The sequence below is a fragment of the Lissotriton vulgaris genome, chromosome 10 (assembly GCF_964263255.1).
Source record: "Lissotriton vulgaris chromosome 10, aLisVul1.2, whole genome shotgun sequence".
NCBI lineage: Eukaryota > Metazoa > Chordata > Amphibia > Caudata > Salamandridae > Lissotriton > Lissotriton vulgaris.
The window spans coordinates 262,562,252-262,581,050 of NC_141698.1; the positions used below are offsets into that span (position 1 = coordinate 262,562,252).

Here is an 18,799-nt window from a genome sequence, read left to right on the forward strand (position 1 = left end):
ACAAGTATAGGAATTTAGGTAGAATATTCATTTTGACTATTGCTATTCAGTCGGCCAACGATAGCGGTAGCTGTATCCATCTGGCTACCTTGCTCTCCAGGTCTGCGAACACTCTCCCATAGTTCGTTCTAAGGACCTCTTCTGGATCTCGACTGTACCAGACTCCCAGATACCTCCTAGGTTCCGTCAGCGATTCTAAAGGGAAATTCGGTATGAACAGAATGGTGGAGTCAGTAAGCGGAATTATGGGCGATTTTTCCCAATTACTTTGTAGCCCAGAGTGACGTCCAAACCGCACATAGTCCCAAAGCAATGGGCTTAGATTCTGTTCCGGGTCTCGTACATATAAGAGCATATCATCCGCATATAGCGAGATGTGTAGGGGTCTCCCAGGGAAGTGCAAGGCCGAATGATTGTGTGTTTGCCTTATTATACATGCAAGCGGCTCAAGTGCCAAGGCGAAGAGTAGGGGCGATAGTGGGCACCATTGTCTCGTCCCCCTCGCTATTTCAAAAGGCTCTGAAATGTACCCATTTACTCTTACCCTTGCCACAGGACACGTGTATAGCAGTGTAATCCACGTAATGAATCGCACCGGGAAGCCCATTCTCTGCAGAATCGTGCGGATGAAAGCCCACTCAATGGATTCGAAGGCTTTAGCAGCATCCAACATTATGGCCGCCGCTTTAGTCTGCGGCTTAAGATAGTGAGATAGTGCAAATAACGTTCTGGTATTGTGCGATGTGGCTCTAGTGGGAATGAAGCCGGCCTGGTCAGGCAATATCAAGTTTGTCATCAGGGGTTGTAGACGGTCCGCTAGTATTTTGGCTAAGATTTTGGAGTCCATGTTCAGAAGTGACATTGGGCGGTAGGAATCACATAGATCCGGCTGTTTTCCTGGTTTTAGGAGGGTGACTATCACTGCCTCACGCAGTGTCGGTGGCAGTATCGCCTGGTCGAAGGCAGCGCCATACATTTCAACCAGATGAGGGGCAAGCAGGTCAGCAAAATGTTTATAGAATTCACAAGAATAACCATCAGTTCCCGGCGCTTTCCCGTTGGGGAGAGCCTGTATGATTGCAGTGACCTCTTCTACTGTAATGGGTTGTGCCAGGCATTCCCGTTAGTTGTCCGACAACCAGGCGAGAGCTATATCCTGTAGGTATCGAAAAGTTTCTTGTGGTTCGGCTGGTTTCCGAGATGTATAAAGATCTGCATAGTTATCAACAAAGCTGCTAAGTATCCCCTCGGGGTGCGAGTGTAGTGCCCCATTCTTGTCCCTTATCTGAGTTATGAACTGTGAGTCCCTCCCTGTGCATATTTTCCTCGCGAGCACCCTGCCAGGTCGTCCACCTTCACCGAAATGCCTGGCTGTGGGCCGTTTAGTGACATATCTCAATTCATCTTCCGCAAATTTCTGATGGTCAGTGAATTTTAACTTGATTTGCCCCAATAAATCTACGTTCCCTGTGGTGGCGTATTCCTGTTCTAGGGTAGACATATCTCGTTCCAGCCTAGTTATCTGCGCCCTGATGTCCTTTAGTATGGCTGACGTCGTGCTAATGCATACCCCCCTAAGCGTCGCTTTGAATGCTTCCCATAACACATGGGTCGTCTACGGAATCTTTATTCAAGTGAAAGTAATCCTTAATTGCCTCAGTTATGGCTGTGAGATAGAACGGGTCCAGCAGCGCATGCGCATTAAACCGCCAGCTAAAAGGTGGGGGCGTGTAGTGAGGTATCTGAAGTGATAGTGTCACGGGTTATGATCAAACAGTGTGCGTGGGAGCGTGTCAATTTTTGTTGTCCATAAGACAGCATTGTCAGTCCCCAGCAAATAATCTATTCGCGACCAACTGCCGTACGCCAAGTTGACACGGGGTGCGCCAGGCGTTGTCGGGTGTTGCACCCTCCAAATGTCTTTAAGTGCCATTTCTACCATCATGTCCCTCCATTTCTCCCCGGCCTTTTTGTGTGGTTCTACGGATGATGAGGAGCAGTCTACTGCGTTGCACAAAGCTACATTGAAGTCACCCCCCCCAGACCAGAGTCGTGTCAGTGAATTCCAACAAATGATCCCATAGTTCCTGCAAAAATTTGGGAGCGTCAACATTTGGGCCATATACATTCACTATTTTTACACATTGCCCTCTTAGGATCCCGGACACTATAACATATCTGCCATTGGTATCTATAATCGTGCGTGTGACCTTGTAGTTGGTTCCTTTTTTTACCAGAGTCATGACCCCCCTAGAGTAGGATGAGTAAGCTGCTGAATAAGTGGATTCCGCCCAGCATGTGCCAATAGACCTCCTTGTGGTAGGGCCAATGTGCGTTTCCTGAAGCAGTGCAACATCAATGTGGTGTCTGTCGAGACTAGCAAAAATTTGTCTAACTTTCTTAGGATTAGTAAACCCCCGCACATTCCACGTTATCAGATTCAGATTATGGCTAGTCATCATTCTCGCTCTTCCATCTTAGTAAATAGTATGCCTCGCCCAGTCCTTGCCTACCCAGTACAACACAGCCCGACACCACAACCTGCGTTCCCGACCATGTGTCACCCATATATTGGAGTCCTGCATCAGAGCATAGTGTAGCACATTGCGATTCATTCGATCCCAGCATAACAATACGCAATCTTACATGATGGGTTGCCTCACATTTGTTATATAGTTCAACATGGCTTTCAGCAGTGCATCTCAATCGCTCTTTTGGCCCAAAAAACAACAAACCCCAACTACCCCATTTCCCACCCACTTCAGCAACCCAATCCTGCCGAAGCCATTTTACCCGTAACACTTTCATGAATAACTTAACCGTTTGGGGACCGCCCTAGTAGAGGTCTGCCGAGGGTACAACATTCCATCCTTACAGAAAGATGGGGGCGGATCTATAGATTATAAACAGACCCCTCAGTTCCACACAGGAGTGGCTCCGTCCGATCCCGGTCCAGCGCCAGGCAGTACTCAAGAAGGAACCGGATATCTCTGGGGGTAGGACGTAAGGTGTATGATAGTGTAGTGAGTGACTACCTGAGTCTATTGACAGCAGCCCTCTGTGTGGCTACGCCAGTGCTAGCTGTGCAAGTATTCTCCTTGTCATTACGCAGAGGGGCCACATAAGTTTCATGCCCATAGTTTAACCAAATAAGGGAGTTGTCAATCAGCACATCTCTAGCTGCCTTCAGGAGTTCACAGTCAGAGGCAGGAGGGTCTTCCCCTCTGGGATGACTGCTCTTGTAGTCAAAAGTGTCACTGCATACACATGTTCAGGTGCAATATCCGTGGTGATAAGACAGTCTTACCTTCATTCAGAGTCCTGATGCTTATCCCTGCAGTTATTTCTTTTACCTTTGCCAGCCGTCGATTTCAGGAACTCCATTGCAGCTTTGGGTGTCGCCAGAAACACTGGTTTGTCCTCCCAGGTTATCTTTAAACGTGCTGGATACAACATGGCGTACGGTATTTGCAGATCACGGAGTTTGGCCTTGACATCGTTGAATTCCTTGCGCCCTTGCTGTACCGCCATCGTAAAATCCGGATAGAATTCCAGCTTATTACATTGATGTTGAATCTCTCCCTTCTCTCTCGCCAGCCGCAAAATAGTGTCCCTGTCACGTTAATTGAGGACTCTTGCTATTATCGGTCGAGGTGTGGCACCTAGCTTCGGCTTTGGAGCCAAAGAGCGATGGGCGCGCTCCACTATGAAAATGGGCGATAGCTTATCGGCGCCAAAAATTTCCTTGCACAGGTTTTCCACGTACGGCTCCATACGTCCTGTGTTTGTGGATTCCAGCAAACCCGCTATCCGTATGTTGTTCCTCCTGGATCTCGCTTCCAACTCCTCCGACTTGGTCCTGATAACCTCCAGTACTTTCTCCATACCCTTGCATTTGGCTGATGGGGCGCGCGAATCGTCTTCAACTGCGGAAACCCTGTTTTCCACCGTGTCTAGTCTTTCACCTTGCTTGTCTAGCTTCGCCGCCATGGTGTCCATTCGGCCCGTCAGAAGGTCCAGTTTAGCATTGATTTCCTGCCTCGAAGCCTGGACGGCCTTGAGAATGTTGTCCATGACATTGCCTTCTGAAGAGACTATGTCTTGCTCCTCTTCCACCTGCTCAGTCTGGCTCTTATTCGTCTTCTTCCCCTCAAATGTGAGCCTAGTTTGTTGTTTTTCCGGCTTCCCCATTGTGCCACGCACAGGTGTCCTAATGCAAGGGTAGATGGCTTCGCAGGCTTGAAACTTTGCACATCGTGGAGTCTTTGTGCGTGTATCCGGCTGTCTAGATGAGGGAGTTCGTCAGAAAATGACGGTTCCTGCCACAGCTTACTTTCTCGACGCTGTCGCAGGAGTGGTGTGGTGTAGACGGATCTGCCGCCTGCTCATAGCCCCGTCGCTGCCTGTAGGGGACACGATATCAGGCCATCTGCGGCCTCATAGTGTTGCTTGCAGGATGTTAGAATTGTTGTCATATCCCCGTACTGTAATTACCTCAGGCGGTGACAGCGCCAGTGCCGAGGTCCGACGCCGATCCCTCCAGTAATCTCGCGTATAATGGCATATTTCAGGTGTTCAGGGGGAACCCATTGTCGTGGCGGGAAGCATCCTGGAACCCCGCGCCCCGGGCACAGCCCTCACCCGTCCCGAAGAGCACAGTGATCACACGTGTTAAAGCGCCTAGCCGTAGCACAGAGGAAGCACCTGGCAGGTTGATCAATGCAGGTCACGATGCTGGGATCATCACGCTGTGTAGTCGCTCAATCACCACACGATTCGCATAGGGTGCTCCGGAGCATGGGCGCCGCCATGTTGTCTGCGATGTCCGGTAAATGCGAGTTTTGCCACCGTACCGCCAGGAATTGCCCTGATTGCGCCACACTCAAACTTATCAGAGTTTTTCGGGTGTGCAAGTGCGCCGGCGATCAAACAAACATCAGCGACTTCGAGTAGGAACGTTCTGAGGGGGCCGTCCCTCCACAGGTTCACAGCGCCGCCATTTTACTATCGGGCGCACTTACTTCGAACAGCCGACCTGATGCTGTGGGTGTCCTCTTGCGTCCAGCGGTTGGGGGTCCCAGTGTGCCTCTTTGAGATTTGATCCGAGGACTCCGCTGTAGCCACTGTCAGTGACGGTAGCCCGCGTTCCCAGTCCGATCCCGGCTGGCTGCCGTCCGGACCGCGGCCGCCATTTTCCGCCGCGCGAGCACAGCAGAATTTTCATCCGTACCGGAGGGGCAGCGCAGTTAGTCCCGTGCCATGGCCACCGGCAGGTGCCCTATGCTCTCCCCTTCAAATCGATATGTTGTTCTCCTTGCTCCGGTCTGTTTAAGAGCACGTTTCTGGCAATATTATGATCCGCCGGCGGAGCTGCACGTCTAAGCAGCCATTCCGCTGTGCGCCCCCCAGCGCCTCCAGATACAGCTCAATTTAGCCGAAGTTCGCTCCCCTATGATTATAGGGGGTGATTTTAACATACTTCTTGATCCATCGAAAGACAGCTCTAATTACCATCGGGTAGTCATGACTCCAAGATCCCGTCGTGCTATGACGAATATGATACATGATCTGGGCTTAATTGATTCTTGGAGAGCCAAGAATGTCCTCGAGTCATGTTTTACATACTTTAGTAAAAAGCAAGGGCACGCATCAAGACTGGACTACATTTTGATGGACAGAGTCTGTCTAGAGGCCTTGCAAGACATCAAAATCTTACCCAGTATCTTATCCGATCATGCCCCTATTTTCTTTTCAATTAATACTGGGAAAGCTAGGATTCGAACTAGCCGCAGATGGACCCTAAAAAGGACAGCTCTGAATGATCAGGATATAGTCACTGCGATTGGCGTCTCCTCTAACAATTATTTTTTGGATAACACAGGGTCTGCCCCATTTGAATTTGTCTGGGACGCCTATAAAGCTTATATTCGAGGTCAGTTTCTCAGTCTAACTAGCCTTAGTAACAAAAAAGAGGCAGCCAAATATAGGACAATAGAAGAGAAAATGTCATCTTTGGTGGTGCAGAGACTAGATGTCCAAGATGATGCCTTGGCACAAGTCCTGGGTGAAATAGAATGCCTACGCCTAGAATATCGAGGTTTATTAGACTAAAAGGTCAAGGCTCAGTGGGCTGCATATTCAATGGAAAATTATGAGTTTGGAGAGAGGGCTGGTGCAGTATTGGCTGGGAAGATAAGAGCAGACCGGGCGAGAAACAATGTCAATAAGCTTATAATCGATGATCAGGGAACTATATCTTATAATCAGGAAGATATGGAAAACATTTTTTTTCCCTTTTTTCGAATTTATACCAAGAAGAGGCCTCCCCAAATTCCTCCATGACCCGACAGTGGTTGGAAAGCAAGGCTCTATCGGGCCTAACAGAAGATGGCCGCAATATGCTTAATAGCCGCTTTACCGAAGAAGAAATAAAACTATGTATTAAAAAAATCAAAAATAATAAGGCAGGAGGGCCCGATGCACTTCCCTGTGAAGTCTATAAAATGCTTTAGGATATGTTGGTACCAAAACTTTGTGAACTATTCAATTATATATATATAGCCCTCAGGGTAGAATTCCGCCGTCTTGGAAAGAGTCTACCATTGTGTTAATTTTAAAACCAGGGAAGGATCCCCTTAGGGCGGACTCTTATAGACCAATCTCCCTGCTGAACGCAGATTATAAGATCTTTACAAGTGTTTTGGCAGGGAGATTGGCCAAACTGGTCCCTGGTTTGATCAATCCGGACCAGAAGGGTTTCATTCCGGGGAGATACATCCACAAGTTGACCTTACAGTTGATCGGTAATATTGATCTTGCCGTGGCGAGGTCGGAGCCTTTAGCGGTGGCAGCCTATGACGCGGCAAAGGCTTTCGACCGTGTCAATTGGGGTTTTCTCTGGGATGTTCTTACTATCATGGGGTTCGGAGAGACCTTTATTCAAACTATAAGAGGATGCTATGAGGGTGCTTCGGCGGCAATTTTACTAAATGGCTCTTTATCACCACGTTTTGATATCAGGAGGGGTACAAGGCAGGGGTGCCCCATCTCACCTCTCTTGTTCGACCTCTATATCGAACCTCTGGCACAAGCATTGAGGCTAGACGACCAAATCACTCCTTTTAGAATAAAGGAATACTGCTGCCAGCTGGCATTTTATGCAGATGATCTACTGGTTTATACCAGCAACCCAGTAGAGGTTTTTCCCAGAGTCGAGGAGATAATGGCAGACTATCGTCGATACTCTGGTTATCTAATCAACAATACAAAAACAGAAATAATGTGCTGGGGTGTAGACCAGTGGGAGGAAGCAACAAGCAGCCAGTTCAGGTATTTAGGCATATTAATTACATCTGATCTTAATAATATAGTCAAAATAAATCTGAAAAAGGTGACTAAAGATATTGACCATCTATTTTCAAGATGGCAAAACCTTCCATTAACACTATATGGCCGCGTTGATTTGGTCAAAATGGTCATTTTGCCCAAAATAACCTATCTATTCAATGCGATCCCCCTAACATTCCAGGATAAAATCTTAAGGAAGATCCAGGAGAAGATAGGTAGCTTTATCTGGGCAAATAAGAACGCCCGATGTCCTGAAAAAAACTGAAAAGAAGACTGATAAAGGGGGGGTTGGAACTCCCGGACATTGCGTGGTATGCTTTTGCTTTCCAGCTAAAAAACGTCCGCACACTTCTAAGTAGTCCAGACAACTCTCATTGGGGGCAGATTTTGAACACAATGTTAGATCAGGAAGGGGGTGGCCCTGGTTTTTTATATAAGTTTGGTGCGCCAAGATTTTACAAGAAGGTTCGCCTAAATGTATTGAAATCGGCCTTGATTCTTTGGAACAGAGTTAAGGGGTATTGGGGTATAAAATATTATTCAGATCTTGCCCCTATATGGGACTCCCTGGGTACTCCGCAATGTCTCCAGGATAGCCTCTCTCTATCAGTCAAGAGAGCGGGAATAACAATCTGGTCAGACCTAATATCATCAGAGGGGGTACACCCTTGGGAGGTGTTGCGGTCTAGGATTGGGGACTCCTTTTCAAAGTTTAAATATATTCAACTCTGTTCGTGGTATTCCTCTGAGAAAAATAATACTGGTGGAAACTGGGACATTGAGTTTGCACTGTCGGCCCCAACTTAGAGGAAGAAAGAAGTGGGTTTTTTGTATAGGAAGCTGATTGAGGCAGAGGAAATTCGAGCTCCACCATTACATCAAGTATGGAGACTTTCTATCTTAGAGGCACCCTCAGCCGATCTATATAATTTCTCCCTTCAATATTTATATAGATTTGTTAAATCCGCTCCCCTTAAAAAGAATCACTATTATGTTATAAACAGGCTTTATTACACTCCTAAAAAAATCGCAAAATTTGTCAACCCACCCCCTGTATGCCCCAGATGTGACACGCCAGAGGCCGATAATATCCATGTTTTTTATGAGTGTCTTAGGATTGGCTCTTTTTGGGCCACCATTGAGAAGACATTGGTCAGTATCTTCAAGATGAAACTTAGTTTTAATGTTGCAAGGGTCAGCTTTGGTCTGGACATTTATCTCTTAAATGGGCTAAGGGATACACAGGTGGCGTTATTTTTCATGCTTATTCTAATTGCACGTAGGGGAATTTGTAAAGTCTGGAAGGATGTCACCCCCCTCTACACGAAAAATGGCTTCAATCTGTACAAAGAATAACACGCTTAGAAACCAGCACAGCACACAATAGGAATAGCGCAGTATGGCAACCTTTGATGGAATGGGCCAAGGAAATGAGGCTGGTAAGAAACCCGGAAATTTTCCAATGATTACACCTGGCCCCGGAATAAAGGGGTAGCCGGGTCGGCTCTGGGTACAGCAAGAACTTCAACCCGGGGCGCCCAGGATGGATAGCGGGTTGCAAGTGTTCATTTGTACATGCCAAGGTGAGATGAGGAAAAAAAAAAAAAAAAAGTGTTCACTACAGAGAGATTGCCTTTGGGTCCTAAGCACTTTTACTTTTGGTGAGTATTCATTAGGAATCCCTACACAGGACCTCAATGAAGCTGTGCCTGATGTCTACACAGCTTTCTATTTATTGACATATTCTTATTTCTTTTTAAAGGGATTGGTGGAACAGAATGGAGAATGTGTGCCTGCTTCTGAATGTGGTTGTGTCCATCTTGTCCTGTCAGATGGTGCCACACCAGCACCACCGTTGTACATACCTCCTGGAGGCACTGCTTGGATTGGTTGCAAGAAATGGTGAGTAAAACATTCGTTTTCTCCATTACTGGAAGGCTTCAGAATTGTTCACTTTGCATTAGAAACAAGAACTGGCAGTCAACAGGAGTGACCTTTAATGGCCTCTTACAAAGTTATTATCTTTATGAGTTCATGTAGATGTGCGCTATGGTTTTTAGAAAACATTATTTTTAGGTTACTATTCCATGATGGGTGATGTGTTAAAAGTAACAAGTTGGCAATCTTTAAGCTGAAAAGCAATGATAAAGTGTAACAAGGGTCACTTAAAGAAGGTGGCCACTGCTTGCTCATTTTATATTTTCCATATTTTACCATTCTTTACAATTCCAAGATGGCTGATGAATTTACAAGCAATATCAAGGCAGCAGCCATGATTAAATGGTAAAGAATATTATAAGGACATCTCATCTTCCATATTCTCTCATCTTTGAATGATGAACCAGTAATAAAGTAAGACAAAATCATTGAAAGGTGCCTGCACTTGCACTAGCTGGAGCAACCACCTTTCAGTGGTTTCGGCATACTTTATTAGTTTTTCATTCCAGTATGAAAGACACATTTAAAATCAATGTTAAAAACAATGTATCAAAAATTGTGAAAGATAAATAAGATGATGAACAATTAGTACAATATTGGCATATGGCTGCTCATTAAAGCTGTTACCACCTGGGATCCAGTGGATTACAAATTGCAGCGGATGAAGCAAGCGTCCTGGTAGCGGCATGTGAGGACATGCCATGCCATTGTAAAAAAAATTGCAAAGGCAAAAGAGATTGGCAAAACAAACAAAAAATTATATTAGTAAGAAAGTATGAAATAGGATGGGGCAACCCCTCAGGAGTGGTGCTTCCGCAGGATATGGCACACTGCAGGGGCAGCACGTGACACTATGGCAGTGTGCACAAATCCTGGCATTTAAATGCACTACGTTGGTGGTGTATGCTAGCATGTGCACAGGCAGCTTGCTGTCACCATAGTAAACACAACCAGTGCCTGAAGGAGCTGAAAAATTGCTCCATGCTGTAGGCAGTGGTGTGCAGAACCAAAAGGTGAATGACAACCTTAAGGACCAATGGATGAACATGAATACCACTGACCAAGAGACACACTACATATGCACACATATACATTGTCATTAATTCAGTCATAGCTTAAATCTCATAAGGTGACTGTCCAGTTCAGGCCTCAAACTGACTAACACTGCCAGAATCTTGGCTAGCAGTAACCTGGATCACTGTAGCTCTACCCTAAATTAAGATTGTAGCTGAATTTCCTCTATTTTATGTGGTGGATTCTGCATACTTAGAGTCATAGTCACAAACTGCATTTTGTAGTACATTTAGTAGACCTACAGTACTACAATAGTACTACTAAAGCACTATAAAATGCTATTCACAAACGAGCAACTGTAAATCTCCACCACTAGCTCTCATAACGTTTTTTGGGAGATATCCTCTAACTTGTAAGATTACAACTTAGCAGTAAATGTGGGAGAGACTGGAGGAGCGGGCGAAAAATATGGCATACTTCCTACAAAATAGGTGACATTTAGGAAGAAGGAAGGAGGGGTTAAGGAAGAGTTAAGGAGGGCTTTAGGGACGCAGAGACAATAACCCACCAAAAAGTAAGCCCATTGCTATTCCCAAACTGCACTTCCAAAACTACTACAGCCAAAAAGGACAGAAAACTGCAGGAAATGTACTCCAGCCCAGAGACTTAAAATAAAACACCATAGAAAATAATGTTAAATTAAATTAGATAATTAGATTATTTAAACTGTTTAAAAATATAACTACATTTAATTTAGTGTTAAAACATTTTCTAAAAATAAAACATAATTATTACTTAATTTTAAAACATTTCAATAACCTTTTTTAATTTGAAAATGTAGCATTACTTTTATTAGAATGCCATTTAATGTCTTTTTTTAATCCACAGACCACATTTAATAATTAATTATATATAATAAAAACATAATTCTCTTACTTCACTGCTGTCAAGCAAATTCTTCCATCTGGACTCAATGCCAATTACGTTGTTGCTGGTGTAAAGGGCACCAGTGTATTATTAGGCACCATGCCTGGATGCTGTACGCTATTCTGTAGGGACATCCAAGCCTATCTGTGGGACATATCCATTGATGGGGTGTGATTTTTTGGTGGGAAGGTCAATTTGACTCTTGAGCATGTTGAAAATAGCAGAGTAAGGGCTCATTCTTTAGGCCTATTGTTGCAGGCCTACCAGTTCCACCAGCTTTCCATCAGCATCAGCCCTCTTCACCCAGTCAGTGGGTGGAGAGTAGGAATTTGTAATGCTTTTTGCACAAAAGATTTCTTTTCACAAATTAAAAAATGGCTCAAAGAAACTCTGCATTCATTCCCACTAAGAAAAACCTCTCTGTTATCACTCACACATTTGTAATAAAAAGAAAGAAACCAAGTCACATACAGAAAGATACTTCACATCCGTTCATATCTGCCTATTTGAAAGTGTTATTAGAAAAGACGAGAAATGAAAGGTAGAAAGCCTCAAAGAAATGAAACCATGGACCAACCATATATCTGAAGGTGTTTCAGCTCTGGTGAAGGGCAGTTTCTCTAATCGTTCCATATTAAGCATTGTGTAAGTTGTGCCTTTCCTTGCCATGACCTGAGGCACCTGTGACAAGGTATAAGGCACAAACTATTCTGTTTTATTTGCAAAGCTCCAGGGCATGCAGTTTGATTTTAAAACCTGCAGTGTCCAACTCAGCAGCAGAATTACCCTTAACTGACTTTAACCGTGCATAATATTATTCAGTAAATAAATTCAATTAGACAATGTAGTCCATTCATTATCCACAACAGCTAATGCTTTTTCTAAATTTTCCCTATAAATTTGTCGCAACCTCTTAGCAGATTCGTATGCAATTTACCATGGTTCATTATAGGTGGCATATAGAAAATATTTAAACCAGTAAGGTCTGGGATCCAATAAGAAATATTGCAAGTCCATGTAGTCTGAAAGAAGGGATAAATGCTGCTTAACAGCGAACAATGTGGAGTGTTCCAGTGATTGCTGGCATAACTTGCCTACCCTGTAGGTTGTTACTACACCTGATTGTTACGACTGAACATATCCAGGGTCTGGTCTGCTAACTTTAAAACCCTTAGAGGAGTTTACAAACATTAGCGTGAAGAGGCCACTCTAACTACCCATCGGATTCATAAAGTGAAGATTGTATATACCATTCGGCACCATCACATTTAGTTAGTATTCTGTAATTTTAGTGTATTGTGGACATTTATCAAAGTATGCAGCCCGGGGATTGTTAGTTGCATTTAACTTTTCAGCATTAGCTAGTACAAGACAAGTAGTCTGTTGTACTGTTCTGTTTCAAAATATAATTTGTCTAGGGATCAAACAAGTGCTAAATATGGCATCAATATCCTGGACCTGCCAGTATCTTGCACCCAATGTTTATTTCAAATCAATAGTGTTTTTGCAATAATTGTAACCTTGCATGGTCAATTTGGAAATGAAAGAATACTAAATAAATTCATTTAGTATGTGTCAGCATGTTTTTATTGCTTGACAAGGGGTAAGTTTATAAAAAAAATAAACCAGGTCTTTGGGGACACGACTAGTAAAATAAGGAAACTTTTTAAAATACTGTTATTGACTCCCTATAGGTGGTGTTAGGCAGTGTTCCCATTATGTATAATTAAAACTAGTGTTTGCTGTACTAGCTCTAAGTAAATAATGATGAACATATTTATGATAACAAATCACCATAGTTTGCAGAATTTAAATACAAATCTACATTTTTAAATACCGTATAGGAGTCTAATTCAGAAAATATGTGTGATACAGTCAAAACGTCTGATTCATTAGTTACCGGGGATTATTATATCGTCCATAGCAATTTTAAAAACATGGACCGTGCAAAGTTTCCATTGGAACAAAAATGTCATATGGGACATTATCCCAAATGATACCATCATGGACACGAAATACCATACTCTTCAGACCTTATGTGAAGAAGAGAGAGGTGTAAGCATCTCAGCTACCAGTTCAGGAGAAGTACACTCTAGGAGATAATATCCGTTAAACAAGAGAAAAAAAACACTATTACAAATCTAATCCAGGTGAAAAGAAAAAACAAGGAGAGAAATATCCATAGGTATTACCATGGAGGAACCTGATAAGTCTGTTTAATCCAAGAAAACAGTGCACGTGCACCATGCAAGGAAGTGTAGGAAAAATCATCAGTGCCTGCAAAGTAACCAGAGGCAGATTGAACAATAACAGGAACCTCGTGCAGCGAAGGAAAGCTAGGTGTTATATCCAAAGGTAGTTGATAGTAAATTATGTTGGTTGGTGAAATAGCAGAAACAGGCACAAGTTCAACTGAAGTCCCCAGCCGGGTAGTAGTTAAATCTGAACTAGTGCATTGCAGGACATGGAGAGGAGTTAAGGAGCTACTCATATACCCCCTTGGCCCACTAGTTAGGTCCGGGCACATGATGGAGCCTAATTAAGTCAATAGAGACTTCTAATTCTGTTTACAACCAGCAAGCGGTGGCAAATTCACAGTTTGAATACCTTGAACAGCAAGTACAGGTTTCGGGGCTCGAAATGATGGTCTGAATTCCTGACATATATAATCTTATCCTGGACTAGACTCCTTACTTTAGGAATCCATCTAGAAGTTTCTGGTTGCTCGTTCACTTCGTCAGTGGCAGAACATTTAGGGGGTCATTAGGATGATGGGCGGACTTAGTCCGCCCGCCATTCTTTCGGATTACAGGACCACCCGCCATAAGGGCAGCGGTCCCGTGGGGGGTATTAGGATGTGCCCATCACAGTGGCGGGCGCATCCTGCATTTTTAACATTGTGGTGGGCGGTGCTCTCAGCACCGCCCGCCACAATGCTAAAAATGCATGTAATGCATTTGCATACACAAAGCGGCAGGCACTGCTCGGTGCCTGCCGCATTGTGTATGCAAATGCAGGGGGGTACCACAGGTACCCCCATGTGCACCCTCCACCTTGCCTTCACCATGGGGGCTCGCAGGGGGACCCCAAAGTAAAGAACGCCTGCCTTTCTGTGGTGGCATTGCCACCACGGAAAGGCATCTCCCAAAGCCCATACTAATATGGATGGCGGTGTCTGATAGACACCGCTACCATATTAAACCTTTTCTGCCCCGGTCGCAAGGCGACCAGGGTGGTAAAGACATCCGCCGCGGTCCCCCCGCCATAGTAATATGGCGGGGGGAAATGGGTGGCATGTGGGTGGCGGGCTGGCAAGGATGTTGGGTGGATCGCCACCGCCCGCATGGCAGTGCCGATCCGCCCGACATCCTAATGGGCCCCATAGTGTTCACATTCAATTGCTCATCTCAAAAGTCTGTAAGACAGCAAAACGTTAATTAATGTCAAAGCACACATCAGTCACAACTGTTCCAGGGTTATCAAGATCTGAAACATACATCTCAATCCCGAAGGGAACCTCATATGGAGTCTGGCCACCCAAAGACATTATATGCAGGTTATTTAAAGCTTTCTGAACTCCATACAAGTGATTGATCCAACTATGACCTGTACCTAATACTCTAGATGTTAATGATTTCTTTAAGTCATGGTTTTTTAGCTCCGCTATCAAATTTCCCTGAGGATGATAGGGAGAGGAATAATGCACAGCAACACCCAGGCCCCCCATGGCATCCTGGTAAGCCTTAGAGTCCAATGCCTGTCCCTGGTCCAAGTGGAATTCTACTACTGTATATCTACCAATAAAGACTTGCAAATCTTTACTAACAGTACGTGTGCCAGCCGATCGCTGTGGCCAGACCCATAGAAATTGCGAACAAGAATCCACAGCTAATAAAGTTAATACAAATGTACAGTCAAAATTTAGTGGTCTGCAATCGTCCGAATGGACACAACTTAAAGGTTTATTAGTAACTAGAATGGGTGTCTGGGGTGGGAGAGCCACAGTGGAGCTTTTAATTTGTTGGCAAACGTTACAGCAAAAGGACATATTGTTTAGTCTGTTTATAAAGACCCTGCCACCAGTAGCATTTCTGTAACAAAGAAACGGTAACCATCACGTGAGCATTGGCAGACGCTAAGCCTTCATGTGCACCAATTAATATCTTTAGCCTTCGGTTCTGGTTGGGTATCATTCGAATCACAGTAATGCGGGCAAATGGATTGTTTTGGACATTCAATATATAGGAGTTTTTTGGCATGTTTGGGTAGGGGTGTTCCACTAGTCAAATCATACACCGCAGCTTTAATGTTATTCTCATTCCTTGTATGGGTGCGAGTAATCGCAGGTAATAAAACTGTCTGAACTCCCGCTTTGGCAGCTATATCAGCTAATGAATTCCCTACAACGTGAACACCTTTGCATTGATGGCCCAATTCATGAATAGTAGAGAAAGGAGTTATCCCTTAGGTTGGACACTTATGCAGGACTGGCCAATTCACTTGCTTCCCATTCATCCACAATGTTTACTTTAGAGCAAAAACACTGTCATACAACCCCTTGATAAACATTCCACCAGACTAGAAATGTAGCACTTAAGGATTATTGATTTTATTTCATTAAACCCTTATTCTTCAATCAAATTTTTTTTGGGGGGGAAACACAAGAAAAATTTAATATTTAACATAAAAACATAAAAACTATTTTTATATGCAGGTCAAACATGGCATGCAATATTTAATCAAATATAATATGCACTTTACATTAAAATCCGACGTAAACAAATGCAAATAAAAATAAAGACAATCAAAATAGGAGACCCTATTTACACAGTAGAAAACTAACTGTTGTATGGATTGATCCAACACAGAACATCAAGTTTGTATCCTGACAGGTGTTTTAATTGATTCCTTCCCAGAAATTCTTGTAGTTGGATTCAAACTTAGTTAGCGTTGACTCGTTTCTGTGGTACCGCACATAATTTAAAAATACCTTCTTCAGGACACAATTTAGGGGAACTGTTTCTCTGACCAGTATATAGCAATATAAATCACTATTGATGTAGTGTGACACTCTTTAATGATAAAAGTGCATGTAGAGTTGTTTGTTGATCACAGAAAATACCTTGGTTGTAAATCACTGGGGTTTGGTTACTTTCCTAAACAAGACCGTCAAAAAACGTGTTTTAGGTATTTTCTTTTCCGCTGTTTTAGATTAGCTGCAGGGAAATAAATTCTCCTTGTCTGAACTGCCACACAATGACAATAAGTCCTTATCTTTCTGGTTATATAGCCAAATTAAGTATGGCAGATAGTAACTGGTAATTGCGTTACTTCATCCCGATACGTCTGCGTCCAGGTTAGAGTTCATGAATGACGTGAGTCCAAGGCAGAGCATCTTTAAGAGCTGCCACCTTTCCCCCAAAGAAGCTTATGGTTAATAGTGTTACCCTTAAATGCTCTAAATTCATTCAAGTACCAATTGTGTAAGCTATCATTATACGGCTGGATGCAGTAATAGTTATCACTCACTATAACTGTCCGGAATTCAGGATCCGCATTCTGCTGTGCCAGAACCAGAGCTTTCAGTTCAGCCCGTTGTGTGGTACAGCCACCTAAAGTTTCTTGGTATGTTTTTTGTGCCTGAAATTCTCCATCGTTTGTCATACCTTTCACTACAGTGCATGCTGCTGAGTGTTTATGATTGTACCAACCAAGGGCTGGGCAGAACCATTAGTGTATATTATACAATCATTTTGATCCAGAGGCAACATTTCATTCAACATGGGGAATTTTTCTTCATACTGGTGAAATTTCTGTGTTCTTAATGTCGAGTCAAAGACATAATCTACATCAGTTGCTGTCAAGGAGGTTACCCACTGAATCTGTTGTAGATGTAAGTCTTTAGTGCGAGTAACATTGCTTTTTTGCAACCTCGAAGGCTGGTATGGGAGAAACCACAATTATGCGTTCCCCCTGAAGCAATGAACGCTCCTGGAGGACATCTGTTTGGACTGCAGTCAGAATGTTTTCTTTTGATTCAAAACGGATTTTTGCATTAGAATATAAATGTTATTTATATGCAGTTGTCACTGTTTCATCTTCATTAAAGGTGACCTGTATATAGCCAGTAGAACTAGCAATGATACATATGACTACATCAATTTTGTTTAACGAAGTGGGTAAATGGTTGGATGCAAGCATGTCAGTTTGCAATGCTTGAAGAGCTGTAGTGTGTTCTGTGGTCCTATGTTTGACTGAGAAAATCAGGACGGAATAAATCATAAAGCAGTTTAACCCGCTTTCCATAGTCTAGTATGTAAGTTCTACCAAAGTTTAGAAAGCCTAACAGTGATTGTAGCTTTTTTGTGTTTTTGGTGGTTGGAGAAGAGCACACTTCTCCAAGAAGTGTAGAGCAAGGTGTCTACCTTCAATGTATAATTTATATCCTAAAAATAGGACACTAAGGGCCAGATGTAGGTATATGAGATTTACCGATTTTTAATTACCGAATTTTACCGATTCGGTAATTAAAAATCGGTAAATCTGAGGGGTGGATATGTAGGAACATCCAGATGTTCCTTTTACCGAATCGGTAAATATCTGTATTTACCGATTCGGTAAATACCGACCGGTAATGCCCCATTCATTCCTATGGGCTTTGAAGCCCATAGGAATGAATGGGGCATTACCGGTCGGTATTTACCGAATCGGTAAATACCGATTCTGACAAGGGTGCAGGGGGTGTCACTTTGACACCCTCTAGCACCCCCAAAAAAGGTTCGGGGGCCATTTGGCAGGCATACCTGCCCTAAGGGCAGGTCTGCCTGTCATATGGCACAGGTGTGCATGCACACATGTGCATGCACACCAGAATCGGTATTTTACCATCAAATAGTATTTGATGGTAAAATACCGATTCTGTAATGCTTGTGGGACTCAGAAGAGTCCCACCTACATATCAATTTTATCGAATCGTAAAAAATACCGATTCGGTATTTTACAGAATCGGTAAATTTACCGATCGGTAAATTTACCGATTCTGTAAAATACAGGGCCCTACATCTCAAATTGCATTTACCGGTCGGTAACGGCCGAATTCGGCCGTTACCGACCGGTAAATGCCTACCTACATCTGGCCCTTAGAATTTTTTTTTTGTTTTTTTAAAATTTAGTTCGTAGCCATGTTCAGCAAATCCCAAAATGATGTGCTCTACTCTGACAAAGTGTGTGTTTTATTCATCATCTTTGAGGTAAATGTCATCAACGTATGACATATGCAGCTGGGTTAATTTCTTGTAAAATTGAGATTACTCGGGCAGCAAAGAGACCTGGACTGTTCTTATACCCTTGAAGGTGTCTCCGACATTTTTATTGTGACCCTAAAGCAGTGAACGCCATCAAATCTCTGCTTTCAGTAGCTATGTTTTGAGAGAAGAATCATTGAAAATGTCCCATGTAGTTTTGTACACCCGGCAGCCTTGGCGTGATTTCCCCTGTCTATTTGCCTCAACCTCTTGTATTTTTTACTGTATGCTGGACTTTGTTTTTGCAGTTTTTTTTAAACTCTGGACAC

General features: G+C 43.5%; 1 protein-coding gene across 1 annotated transcript in view; it reads left to right on the forward strand.

Moving 5' to 3' along the window:
* The window catches only part of LOC147685082 (SCO-spondin-like), a 1,395,910-nt gene that overhangs the window by 1,224,639 nt on the left and 152,472 nt on the right, over positions 1 to 18,799 (forward strand). The window contains exon 77 of the mRNA XM_086939757.1: positions 9,110 to 9,249. Coding sequence (XP_086795883.1) covers positions 9,110 to 9,249 — 140 coding nt within the window. The remainder of the gene's footprint in view (positions 1 to 9,109; positions 9,250 to 18,799) is intronic.